General features: G+C 37.0%; 1 protein-coding gene across 2 annotated transcripts in view; it reads left to right on the top strand.

Annotated features, from left to right (window-relative positions):
- Positions 1 to 13,650, top strand: part of ADAMTS19 (ADAM metallopeptidase with thrombospondin type 1 motif 19) — a 148,273-nt gene that overhangs the window by 17,643 nt on the left and 116,980 nt on the right. For both annotated transcript variants that reach the window (XM_031054344.2, XM_031054343.2), the window contains exon 3: positions 7,523 to 7,688. In XM_031054344.2, coding sequence (XP_030910204.2) covers positions 7,523 to 7,688 — 166 coding nt within the window. The remainder of the gene's footprint in view (positions 1 to 7,522; positions 7,689 to 13,650) is intronic.

Here is a 13,650-nt window from a genome sequence, read left to right as displayed (position 1 = left end):
TGATGAGTATTGGGGAGTCTTTATCTTGAAGGTGTGACTGCTGATAAATTATAAGCTGTGGACTTCATAGCCAATGATGCAAATTATAATGGAGCATTTTTGTTTAGCTTGCAATAAAATCTAAGTCTATCACCAAGAATAGCTTAAAATGAACGGAGACATTTCTGCAGATGCCTTTTGCATATATTAAAAATACATCCCAAATGTGAACATTAGCCATGTAATTTAAAATCATAGAATCATAGAGCAATTTGGATTAGAAATGACCTGAAAGGTCATCCTGTTCTAACCCCTCTGCCATGGGCAGGGACATCTTCCACTAGATGAGGTTGCTCAAAGCCCATCCAACCTGGCCTTGAACACTGCCAGGGATGGGGCAGACACTGCTACTCTGGAGAACCGATTCCAGTGTCTCCAGAGTGAAGACCTGTTCCAGTATAACCCTTATAGTGAAGATTTTTTTTTTCCTAATATCTAATCTAGATCTCCCCTCTGTCAGTTTAAGGCCATTCTGTTTTGATCTGTCACTACATGCCCTGGTAGAAAGTCCCTCTCCAGATTTCTTACCCTTTAGGTATTGGAATACCTCTGTAAAGTTTCCTTAGAGCTTTCTCTTCTCCAGGCTGAACAAGCCCAACTCTGTCAGCCAGCTTCATAAGAGAAGCCCTCCAGACCTCTGACAGTCTTCATGGCCTCCTCTAGACTCTATCTAACAGGTCCACATCCCACTTGTGTTGGAGGCCCCAGATCTGAATGCAGTACTGCAGGTAGGGTCTCACTCTGACCAGAGCAGAGGGGTAGGATCACTCCCTTGACCTGCTGGTCATGCTTCTCTCGATGCAGCCCAGCATCTTGGCTTTTTGGGCTGTAAGTGTGCACTGCCAGCCCATGTAGACATTTTCATCAGCCAACAGCCCCAGATTCTTCTCAGGGCTTAGGAGTATTTAGGGTATTTGTACTCTGTAAATGGCCAATGTGCAAATAAGCCTATACATATCTTAGAAATGCAGACTGAGTTTAGTTACATGTCCTAATCTTAGAGGTTTACCTCCTAGTCTCAGTTTTTTTATCAAAGAAAAAGAAACATGAGCTTCTTATTCACAGATTGGAACTATTTGGGATGATTTGTGTGAGTAGTTTTTGCAGAGCTGTGGGATTCTTGCAGTGAATGTAGCCTGTCACCAGCTTCCTAGTTTACCTCTTGTTAGCTTAACCCTATTTCAGCAAAACGGGATTGGAAGAATCCATGTCTTTCAACAGGATAGTTTCTATGTCTCTGAGAGCTGAGTAACTAGAATTCAGAACCTGAAACTGTCATGAGCATCTTGTTGGCAGTGAGTTTGGACCGTGGCTATGAAACTGAATGCTGCTGGTGAGAAGTTCTTATCACCAAGTAAATTTGCTGCTTCTCTACCACTCTTCAGTGAATAGAAAACTGAAATGTATAGAACCTTGTGCAGGCCAGATAAAAGGTTTTCTTTCTTAGGTCTGGCAGGAAGAGTTTTCTCTACAATGAAATGCATTTTTGGTTTTACTTGAAAAAAAAACCATTCCAAGCAAAGGTTTTTAGAAAAAGTTAATGTAGCATTCATGTTGCAGAGCTAAAAAAATAGAATGTCAGTTTGAGCAAAAGTTAATATTGCTGTTGGATATTTGTTTTGGCAGTGCTGCAGTATTTGCTATCCTGGTTTTGTTTTCTTTTTAAGTTATTACTTAACTGCACATATAATTATATATGCATTCTTTCTAATGGCTCTGATTTAACTTTGAGTGGGAACTTTATAATTCAGAAAGAAAAAGTGAAGCAGGATTGTAGATTTCCAAAGAATTTTTATGAAAAAAGAAGAGGGGTTGAGGAATTAATCCTACCTATACCTTGTTTCAATTCACCATATATAATGTGATATGTCTTAAAAATGCAGATAAAGGTTTGACTTGATGTTGTTAAAGGTGTTTTCCAACCTAGCTGATTCTATGATTCTGTGATTCCATGAAAACGGTATTATTGAATGTTTCCTGGTAATATTCAGAATGTACATTTATACTAAACTGATTTTAAAATCAAGTGATAGTTCATGTCTTTCCACCTGGTTTTCATAAATATGAAATGTTTTATGTATGGGACCATTAATAAATATTCTTAAAGTAGTAAAAAAGAATTATAAAGTTGCTACAAAATTGCTAATATGTTACCATTTTAGAGAATGTCTGATAAAACTGCAGGTGATGTCATTTACATCCTCCAGACTAAAGTGTGCCTTGAATATCAGTTTTCTTATAATGGCAGTTGAAGCATTAGGAAATTCTACCTTACACAGAGGCAAGGTGTCAGCAAGTAGATGAATAGTGTAGTAGCTTGAGTGTCTTATGTAAAGGAATGATTTCTTGTGCTTCACATTACCTTCAAGAAATATGGGCAGTCCCACTAGCTGTAAGGGGAGAGGCAGACTTTGGCAAGGGAGGCAGGCAAGAATAAGTATTGCTGGTAAGAGTGCAGGAGGTTTTAGGGTTGGACGTTTTATTTTGAATAGGTCTGGCGGTGGTTCACAGTCATAAGGAAAGTGTATATAGAGTAGGATGCAAGAACTGAGATGTGCAAAGGGACTTTAGACTGCAAGACACACATTGATGCTTAACGGGGAAAAGGTAACTTTATCAAAGCAGCCTTTCTTGATGTCCTAGTGAATGTCTGCAAACTTGAGTAAAAATCGAAAGGTATTTCAGAGTCCTATCAGTTCCACACTTGTGTCATGTATCGTGTTGCCTCAGTTGCCTTGTTTCTAAGGTGTGTTAAGTTTGTCACAGCTCCAAAGTGATATTAAAGAGGCTTTTAACCTTTTATGGATTATAAGATTACTAGTAAATATTTGACAACATTGACAAAATGCTGTCCAGCAGTGTGAGGAGTGAGGAAATAAAATGAGAATAACATCCCTGCAGACACCAAGGCCAGAGGAAGAGTTGGTGCCTAGGCACTGGAGCATATATCCTTACTACAGGCTCCCCAGGGGTCCTCCCTATGAAGAACCCCAGGCCAGAGCAAGGAGGACCCTGCAGGCCATGAAAAGCCTACTCTAGAGTCAATTTATCCCGAAGGACTGCAGCCCATAGAAAAGAAGAAGGGGAAAGTGTGAAGAAGCAGCAGAATAACTGTTCTGTGCTAAGTCTGCCCCCCATTCCCCACCCATTCTGTGCTGCTTGGGGTGCAGGGCAAAGGTGTTGTTTTCATTTGTTTTTGTTTCTTGCTATCCAAATATTTTTTTTAATTGGTAAGAAATTAATTCTCTGTAAGTGAGGTTTTATTTGCCCATGATGGCAGTAACTGCCTGTCCCTATCTCCCTGTCCCTATCTCAACCCATGAGACTTTCTGTAATCCTATTTTCTTTGCCTGCCCTATTGGGGAATGGGAGTAGGAGAGTGGCAGGGTGGATGCTGGCCAAGGTCAAGCCACCACAATAGTGAATTATTTAGTAAAAGAATTATTTTGCTGTGACCTGTCAAACCACAATTAGAAACTACTACTACATGAATGACTAATGGTAAATCGTAGACCACTGAGACTCATCCTTTGGAGCTGGCAAACTGTTTAAAAAAGTAAAGAAAACCTTAATATTCCAACATTTCTTAGAAGTCTGTGTATATAATCTATATTTATTACTGGTTTTCAGTGAATACCCATGATTAAAACAACATACTGGCAAAATGCTATTTCATAACTGTCTTGTGGCATGTAAGGTCTCCTTTTTGACACAGTATTATCTGTGCCTCATCTCTTTTCTGGGATATTAAAAGGAGAATGACTTAATCTCAGACTGTGAAACATACATGTAGATATTCTTCTGTCATCCTGCCCCCCCACCCTTTTTTTTTTCTTTTTGTGATGATAGCAAGGAAAATGCATTTTCTTCGTTTCTTATCAATTCCTGTTCACAGGAAAACATATGCATTTTTCTTACAATCGTTTGCTGCCTCATTTGTATAAATAATGCAAGAAATAGTATTATGTTAAGAATCCGCATTGTTTCAGCTTTGAATGATAACAAGCTGCCACACTGAATTGGTATGCAAGGAAAAGTATGTAAGAATTTAAAGAAACCTTTGCCAGTCTCGACATATCCTGGCTCATACCCAGTATCTTGTAAATATATGCACAGTTGGTCTTCACGGATTTAGTTCACTTTTATGTTTTTATAGCTTCTCATGGTAATATAACTTTATTAGAAACAGTAGACTTCAGGTTGTTACAGGATACACGACAGAATGTCAAAAATATATGCTCCAAATAGGAAAAAATAAATTGCTGTCCTTTTAGGTATGAAATGCTGGGCAGAAAAGATTGACATAGATGTTAGGAATGAGGTGGCACAGTAGTTTATGCTATGATGTCTTCTACTGGGTGCAATTGCCCAGAATATTGAAATATTTTTCATTCTTCATCTTTCATCTATGATATTTCCAATTGGATGTAAGAAAAAAGGTCCAGCTTTTGTATTTCAGAATTCTGATATGCTTTCTTTTTGTGATTATTAACATATTTCAGGTGTGAACTATTTAAAAAAAAAAATTGAAACACAAAGGTTAATTTTCATTCAGGGCTAATGTTTCCACATGGCTTTTATTTAAGAAAGTGAGAAAAGATGATCTTAGTATGTTATGGAAAGCTTTCCTTTGTGAGGGAAAGTGTCTGTTCTTAGTCCTGTGTAATGCTTTATCATGATCATTTGATGAAGTCTGCCTTGTACCTACGTACTGCATAAAATAAAAAAATGCAAAGCAAGTACCCAGTCATCCTGACTTAGGGAGTCTGAGGATTTTTTTATCAAATGAGGTTGTCTTAGACTTTGAGCTGTGCTGGGACGTGTGCTTGCAACATGTAAGTTTTATTTCAGGTAAGAAATTGAAAATGCAAGGATACATGAACACGGGAAAAATTTTTTTATTGTGTTACCTCTGCATGAGATAAGTCCATCATCCTGGTAGCTTTTGCAATTGCAGCTGTGAGCAGTGTTATTTTTTCAGATGAAACTATTGGGAGATGGATCAGTTCCTCAGACCACACAGTTCTACCCCAGATGCATTTTTTTTTCTTTTTTTTAATTTTGGTGTGCATTTTCATGACATGGAGGTTTTGCCATTTGAACTTTCTGAAGCCTGTATTTGGCCCTTGCATCAAATATCTGAAAACATGTTGAAACTGTGGTGGTTTAATGCATGGCTTTGTTATTCTCTGCTTTCTGTGTTTAGTTTTATAGTAGAAGATCTTCGCTTCTAATGATTATGAAAAAATAAGGGCATGGTTGACAAAGATACAGCTTCATCTTCCCTTTTCTACCCATGAAATTGTCCAAGAGATTGAGAAATAGTAGCTTTTTTTTTTTTTTTCAAAGCAGTCCAAATGTTTATAGAGTTTATTTAATTGTCCAGATCTGCTTGAAAGTTAACTGCTTGAATATATATAACTATGTTCAGTTTTATTCAATCAACTTTGTATCAGTGTTCAATTCTTCTGACTCAAGAAACTAGCAATAATTTCAGAGCTCCCTGGCAGTGGGTTAACCTTCAGTTTATATCAGGAGATGAAAGAAAACAGGGTGTCAGTGGTCTGAGCACAGCTTCTCTGTATGTCTAGTTGGCAATCTGAAGAACAGCACCTTAAAGCCCTGGTTTCACTTTGCACCAAAGAGAATGAAAACAAAAGAAAGATGACAAACGTGCAATGATTGAATCTTTGTTCAAGTGGACTAAGACTGTGTGTTTTATAGGTGGAAAGGGGGAATCTGCAGCACCTGCAGCAGATGACAGACAGCTATTCCTGTTCTATATCCAGAGTTTATCAGCATCTTTCTTAGGCTAAATAATGATTAAAATTAAAAATCTGAGTGAAATTCGGACGTAGAACTAGACGTAAAACTTGAGTGAAAAATACTTTATGGATTTTATTAGTGCTTGAGAGCTATATTTTAGGCTAAAATTTCGTTTATCGTCACTTTATACTCGAAAAGTTATTTGTTATTTAAAAGTAACAGTATTCAAGATACAGAAGTAGTATCTGGTAGGGTTATGGAAAGTACTTAGCAATTCAAAGTAGCTAATATTCTAAATGCATAATATTTAAAGCTTATGGTGAAGATAAACTGGCCTAAAAAGTAAGTTCAAGAAGGAAATGGAATAGCCAGAAAAACACAACTACACTTATGTTTCTGTACAATATTCAGAGTGGCCGTTGAACCTGTTCAGTGTTAGGTAGCTAGTGTAGCTGATTGATTGAAAAAATAAATTAATGTATTCACATTTATGTAATGTGCTTGGGTGGACAAATTGTTTTGGTTTTGGGGTTTTTTTTTTCCTTTCTTTTTAAAGTAATGCTGTCTTATGTGTGAAAGAGACTGTATTTTGTACCAGCTATAGAATTTAATACGATTTTCTTGCTTTGATCAGAATTTAGTTTTGGTGATTTATCGATGTATCAGGTGGGATAGGCAATGTGATAATGGCATCTGCATAGTGCCGGAAGAAACAAAATTATTTTCTATTTCTCTCCATTCATACTATATTATAACAAGCCGAAGAGCTCTTTGCTTCTCTCAGCCAAATGTACCACGTTGTTTGCTTTTCATAGCAAAAGTGTTTAATAAGCTTTTAAGTTTATAGAGAATGAGAAAATTAACTGTCAGTCTTGCTGATGAATTTTCTAGGAGTTAAAAGAAACAACCTACAAGACCTTGCTGTCCCTAGCTTTTCTTGATAGGAACTACTGTCTGTTGGCAGCTTAACAATTAGAGCTGAGTTAGATGTGTATGGTATTTATATGAATATGTTTCATAGTTGTTTTTTTTTTAACTTTGGCCACACTTTTGCAATATTGGATATACATCTGGTGTGTTAGCTTTTTATATATTTTTGTACGTATAAATATGTTGGGATTGCAGAGAAGCTAATCAACTAGATGGCTGTATTAGGATGCCTTTCTGTTTTAGCTGCTGGCAAGCCAGGAGGGACTGCTGTCTTTTCTTAATTCTATTTTTTTCTTTTTTTTTTTTTTAAATTTGAAAAAATGTAAAGGGAGTGTCACAGGATGTCTTTTCCAGCATCGTATTTGTTCAGGATATACTCATATGCCCTAGATTATTCCTGTTATTTCATTAAATATAGTTATCTAAAAATATGACAATACACTGAGTAATAAACCTAATGTATGAACTCCTCTGTACATGCTGTACATATTTAAATGACCCCATGAGTCTCCCAAAGCAAACTTTTAACATTCCATATCTTTTACTGTGCATCTGCTATGGGCATGTAGCCACCCACCCACACAAATTAGTTGAAATAAATGAAATTTATTCCAGTTCACTTCAGTAGAATAGCTTGTAAAATGTAAAGGTAGTCACCTTGCTAGTAAGGTTACTAAAGCAAAGGGTTTTCTTAAATGGAGTTTTGTGGATATTTTTCTACTGCAGGACTGTGCACAATTTCATACCTTCTTTAATTCTTATGTGTTCCTTTTGTTTTCCTTTGCAGATGGGATTTATACAGATTAATGAGGACTTCATATTTATTGAGCCACTGAATCGCACTTTGGCTGTGACAGGTCATGCACACAGGGTGTACAGAAGAAAAAGATCTGTAGAGGAGAAACTTACTGAAAAGCCATCTTCTCAGAATCAGTACTGTGGTGTTGTTACAGGTAATATACAAATCTTGCTGAAAAATCTAATGTAGCAGACTTTATTTTAAGAGACATAGAGAGTAGTTGAAAACAGCTCCAGCAAAAGCATATCTGATTATTCTTGTACAGTAACTTATGGTGGGCTTTGAGGTGGCATGCTTAGGCTGCTGTTTCACTCATTGGAAGAGGGTGAATATATATTCATATATATTCATATATATGTATTTGAAAGTAAAGGATGAATATATATTCATATATATGTATATCTGAAAGTAGAAATCATCAGGTCTTTTTTGCTTCAACTTAATAATTGCAACCTATTTCTTGTCCTTCTGTGTTTTTCTAGTTACTTAATTACTTATTATGTGCAGCAATTGTATTTAATTTTCCATTTTATGTGGTTGCAGTCTGGCACATTTTTGGTTAGTAGTAAGTCTTGAACTCCCAAATGGGTCTGACACTGATATGAAATGATTTTTGTAACAGTGTTCTTGTTCTGATTGATGCTTATATCTGTCTGAATCAATCCTAATGTATCTTCCTCAATGGCAGGTAGAAGAAATGGTTGAAGTAGAAGGGTTTCAACAAAAATTTTGTACATAGGGATGACTTCATAGTTTTCAATGGAGAGGGGGAAAAAAGGCTTGTGAAAGATGACATTCTGTTATTTCTGCTTCACTGGCAGCTGCTCTTCTTCAAAGGATAGAAGACATCTAAATCTTTTGACCTCAGCATGAGCTGAGGGTGTTTTAATGTTGTTGTGAGAAATTATTTTTCGCCCTAGGAAATAAAGCAGAATGAATATATATTTATGGGCATTTTTACCATGTCTCCTTAACACAGTAAAAGTGAGACGCTGACAAAGTGGAAATAGCAAAGCTGTTTTCTGCTTTGCTAGTAGAAATAGCAAAAATGGCCTGACGGGCTAGAGAGCTGGAGTATGTGACATCTAGGGTGAGGCAGAAGGAACTGGGTTATTCAAACAGATAAAGAAAGGCAAAGGAAGGATGCAGCTGCAGTCTTCTGGTACCTAAGAAGCTTCAGAGAGAAGATGAAGCCATGCTTTCCTTAGAGATATGGTACGACAGAATGAAAGAAAGTTGTATCTTATATTCAAGGAGATTTCAGCTGGTCATAAGGAAAAAATCTCAGCAAGCACATTTCACCCTGGAAGAGGTTGCCTAGAGAAGCTGTGAAGTCAGCCTCCTCAGACTTTAGAAAATGTAGCTGGAAATAGCTCTAAGAGGGTTGATCTTACTTTGATGCTTGCCCTGACAAGCATGAGGTTGGCCTAGCTGACCATCAGACATCCCATCTAAGATAAACTTTTCTGTGGCTGTGTGGTTCTTCCTGAACATTTCTACTGCTCTGTCCATTTTATGTGGCTACAGAAAAATGTGTCAATTTTTTTTCCATTATTGCTTTTATAATTAGGCATCCATCCACGGGTTGAAATCAAAGATGAAGCAGCAAAGCAAGGCTCTTTGTTTAGTTATAAAGATGAACTCAGTAAATGACATGTAACTTCTTCCAGCAGGCTGTATATTTCTCTTCTAGGTATTGTGTAGCTTTACCACAGCTTATCTAAAAGAGAAATTTTCTTCATTAGCAAAAGTTGTTCACATAAATAGTGCTGATTATTCTTCCCCATTAGTAATAATTAAGTTAGAGATACATGCCCACGTGTTTGGGAGTGAGAAGATGAGAAAATAAGAAGTATGCATGATGTTTGCAGTGGGAAAGGGAGAGAGGCATCTGATAAATAGCAACAATAGTGTGAAATATGAAAATGAGTAAAGTTGCAAACTCTTCTCAAGGACATTATTTTTCCATCATGTTCATTACCAGTCATCCTTTCTCTTATGCTCTAAAATGGGAAAGCCATCTTACTCTGTTTTAATAATCTTATGCTCAAGGCTCTGGTTTGGTGCAAATAGTCTGTCAACAGAGATTCAAATATTTACTTAAAATAGATTTCATTATTTCTATTACAAGCCTGAAACTTTGAAATAACACAAGCTGTGCATAACTGATTAGCATCTGCTGGCATAACCATGTTGCCAGGGGAGTTAATCTGCAATTTCTAACTGATGCTGATGCTGTAGCAAGACCAGTCCCTCACCCTGCTGCTACAAGTTATTTTACTAAGAGGAGATGCAGTAAGTTACATACATAAAAACTCTGTGTAGGAACAATTTTCTGGTATGACGTGCAGTTAGCTAAATATCACCTAAATACTCACAGTACAGGCACAACCTTAAAGCAACAAAAATAAACCTTTCAGAAATATTTCAGAAATAGCTCAGTGAAGCAACGATAAAACATACAAGTATATGGGCTCTCTGATGCTCTCAGGTAATGCACTTTGATAGTTGTAGCTGTATGATACAGAGGAACTGTTTGTCTTGGCAGTAGGGCAACTTCTTATCAGTATGGACTTATCTTACAAGAGAATCTCTTGCTTCTACAGTACTCATGTCAGAATAGGCACTCTGAGACAGGTCTGTAGGCTGCTGGTATAGGGCCAGATTGATCTGAAAGACTGGCTACCTATCAAGCAGTTGTATATTGCCAGTGATGAAATATAATTATTAGAAGGGATGAGTGCTGGAGGTGTTGAAGGATCACTTCTGGAAATAATAGCTTTTCATGCAGATCTAGAAAAGGCAATCAAAGAAGGTATTGTTTGTTGTCTGTTACTGTTGTGGGCTGGATTGAAAGATGTTACACAGCCAAACATGTTTCCAGAGAACAAAGAACTTGTTTTTGTGAATGAGGTGGAGCTTTCTTATTAATTAGGGCTAGGAGAGAATGATACCAGCAGAAGCAGATGCTTTTTTGGATTTGTAAGAGAGTGCATTTATATCCTTTTGTTGAATGTGTGTGTTATTTACATATGTGAGCCAGCTGAACATACACATTTCTCATGCTTCACGCCTTTCTTTAGCACATGGTCTTTGAAACCTTTAAAAGCAGCCAGTTCACAAATCTGTTATAGGGGAAATGTGAGAGAAGCAGTTGTAATTAGAACAAGGGGCCACACTGGAAAGCCAAGCTCTTTTCCTTCTACCTAATCTGAGCACTTGCTCAAGGGTGAAGTTGTTTGTACAGTAAACCTAACTCATTGTAAAAGAATGGGGCATACTGGGAGCAGGGAGAAATCTTCTCATATGGTCATTCCTTTTCACAAAGACTAGTGAGCAAGAGCTGTTATCCAGGGTACAGTAGGTTAGAGTTTTGACTCACTTTTGTATTTGGGACACTGGAAGCCTCCTCTTTTGCTTCTCAGTTCTGGCAATAAATGGTCTACGGTTCTGAGTCATGAGTACCTTGTGCTTCTCCTCTTAGAGTGATGCTATTTTTCAGGAAAAAGCCTGCTAGTTTCACCTGATCAAAAGCAGAAGTTTGACTTTATGGAATATAAACTGGGCAGTCAGCTGGGAGAGCTGTGTTGGTTCTTGCTCGACAGCCTGTTTCCATGTGATAATAATGAAATAAAATGCATAAACAATATTGATCATAGGTCTGGATCTATGAGATTGCACTGAATGGAGACTGGTGCTGTTTGAGGTATTGGTTTCTCTTCCTTGGACAAGAAAGAAGTTACCATTCTGCTTTAAGACATTTAACTAACCTATCCAAACTATAGTGAAGGTATAGCTTGTAGCTTCCTGAGCTCCTGAATATTCCTTGCCTAGCCAGAATACTGCAATTTCTGTTTGGCTAGGATACTTGTTTTCTTTTTTTCTGAGAGAAGAAAGCCTGGAGAGTAATTGTGGTCACTCTGTAGTGTGAGCCTCCTTTGGACGTATTCAGGAAATGCTTTTGTGCGTAAGGACTTGTTAAGTGTCCAGGAGTCCTGTAGTCATAGCTTGTTCTGTATTGTCTCAGATACTTTATGCAACCTGTGGTCATAGTAGCTGGATTTTCAGCTATTTTAATTTCAAGGGCGAGGTGGGGAGAGGAATTTTTATTGCTTTGTTAACACTTCTGTTTTTTTCTCTTATTTACCAATTGCCTACTAAATGTCAAATGCACTTGCTGCAGTATTTCTAGCCTTCTTGCTGGAGTACTGGGGTATTTCTATCTTTCTTTTCAATCAACTGCGTTTCAGTAAGAAATTAATATGGAATCTCCATATTTTCTATAGTTGCACAAAACATGGAAGTCTTATTGCATAGAACCCTCCTGTAGCATTTATCGCTTTTATTTTGCCAATGTAATTGCAGTTTTTAGACGAATTTGTGTTTCTTTATTCTCAAGAGGCAGGATTGGGTTCTTTTTTTTTTCCAGTTAATCTGACTTGTTAGCACATGCATTATTGATGTTGGTAGGTTTTTTTGCAGGAGGTATTACCTCTTACATACTGTACCTTCAGGAATGAGGAATTCGTTGTAATGTTTACTTATGAGTATGTAAAGAGACAAGTGTTTTTGTTAAAGACTATTTTGCATTTTATCTGGCAGTAACCGTGGCAGTTTTTTTGATTACCGCTGAACCAAAATTACTAATTCCATTTATTAAGGCTCTCAGTGATGAGCTAAAATTTTCAGATAAATGAGATTTCACATGCTGGGGATTTCTGCCAGCAATTTGGAAAGGGTTGGCTGGCCAAGAACAGATTGTCCTTTGGTTTATTAACCCAGCAGATATCTGATGCAAATGACAGGCACAGAGCCTTGCAGCCATGTTGTCTGTAGAGCTATGCAGTCTTCTTATCCACTACAATCCTGAAAGACAGAGGTTTCAACAGTTTATGGGACTGCCATGACCTTAGTGTTTAGCACAGTTCTGTATTTTATTGTGGGCTGCTTATTCTCAATTCTGAATAAAAATGCACCACTAGCTAAAACTTTTGGAGGGGTGTGTTAGCAGACTTCTTTGAACAGCCAAGCTAATAGTAAAGTTTTCACTCATTAGCTGCTGCTTTTTACAAAGAAGTGAACAATTAACAAACTGTTGCTGGAAACTGCACTGGAATCAATCGCTGCTCATAGGAGGAAGGCAGACTGACCAGATGGCTCATGAGAGATCTTTTTTAACCCAAATAAGTTTACAGTTTAAACTTAGATCTGTACGCTACTCTTGCAGCATTAGGTGCTTCTATGGTAAGTCATAGTTGTGTAGCTTATAGGGTGTGTTTTTTTTGGCACAAATCCTGACGCTGAAGTTGTGTTAAAAATCATCCTCAAAAGTGTGACAACAATACACATAATGTTTTATATACTATGCTGTAGATCCACAGCTAGCAAACACAAAGCTACAGGCTATAGCTGCTGTACATTTAAGGCTAAGCAAGTATCTGAAGGATCAAAATGAGAAAGGTTAAAATAAATTTTTAGGTAGCTTATGAAATTATAAATTGTTTCTAATTCTGTACAATCAAGCAGCAGTTGTTTATTTCTGGAGAATGTATACATTTTTGTCTTCTAGAAAATTTGTTTGCTTAGCAGTGTTAGCATGTCTTACACTATCTTATGGTATCTTATAAAGGTAATTTGTGAGTTCAGTGTCTTTAAGGTATATTTTTAGCACTTGCCTGGAGAGTAACTTATTTTTTGGAGAGTAGTCATGTGTTACAAAATGAGCTGCAGGAACTTTCCTATTAGAGATGAGACTGATTAATTACAAAACATTTCCTCAAAATTTCTGAATATTTGATTGTTTCCAGAACATGTGTTTATAATTGTCATCTCAAGCATCACATTTTGTTGTAAATAGAGAGCCCAATATTCCATTGTGGAAGCTGGAAAAAAATTCACTCAATTTCAGTGACTTCAGTGAGATCAGTCCCAGAAGTTTTATATCCTCTCAAGGGCATCTAACAGAATTTAGCTATTACAACAGGGAGTTTAATTTTATATTTTGTTTTAAATTAAATTATTTTAAGTATCATTGCTAACTGCTGTATGTGTATCTGATCACTTTCTGGCTTGTACTGCTTCTGTACATTTTTTTTTCTTTTTCCCTATGTATTGTA

The sequence above is a fragment of the Melopsittacus undulatus genome, chromosome Z (genome assembly GCF_012275295.1).
Source record: "Melopsittacus undulatus isolate bMelUnd1 chromosome Z, bMelUnd1.mat.Z, whole genome shotgun sequence".
Taxonomy (NCBI): domain Eukaryota; kingdom Metazoa; phylum Chordata; class Aves; order Psittaciformes; family Psittaculidae; genus Melopsittacus; species Melopsittacus undulatus.
The sequence above is the reverse complement of the archived record's forward strand: the minus strand, read 5'-3'. Positions and strand labels throughout refer to the sequence as shown.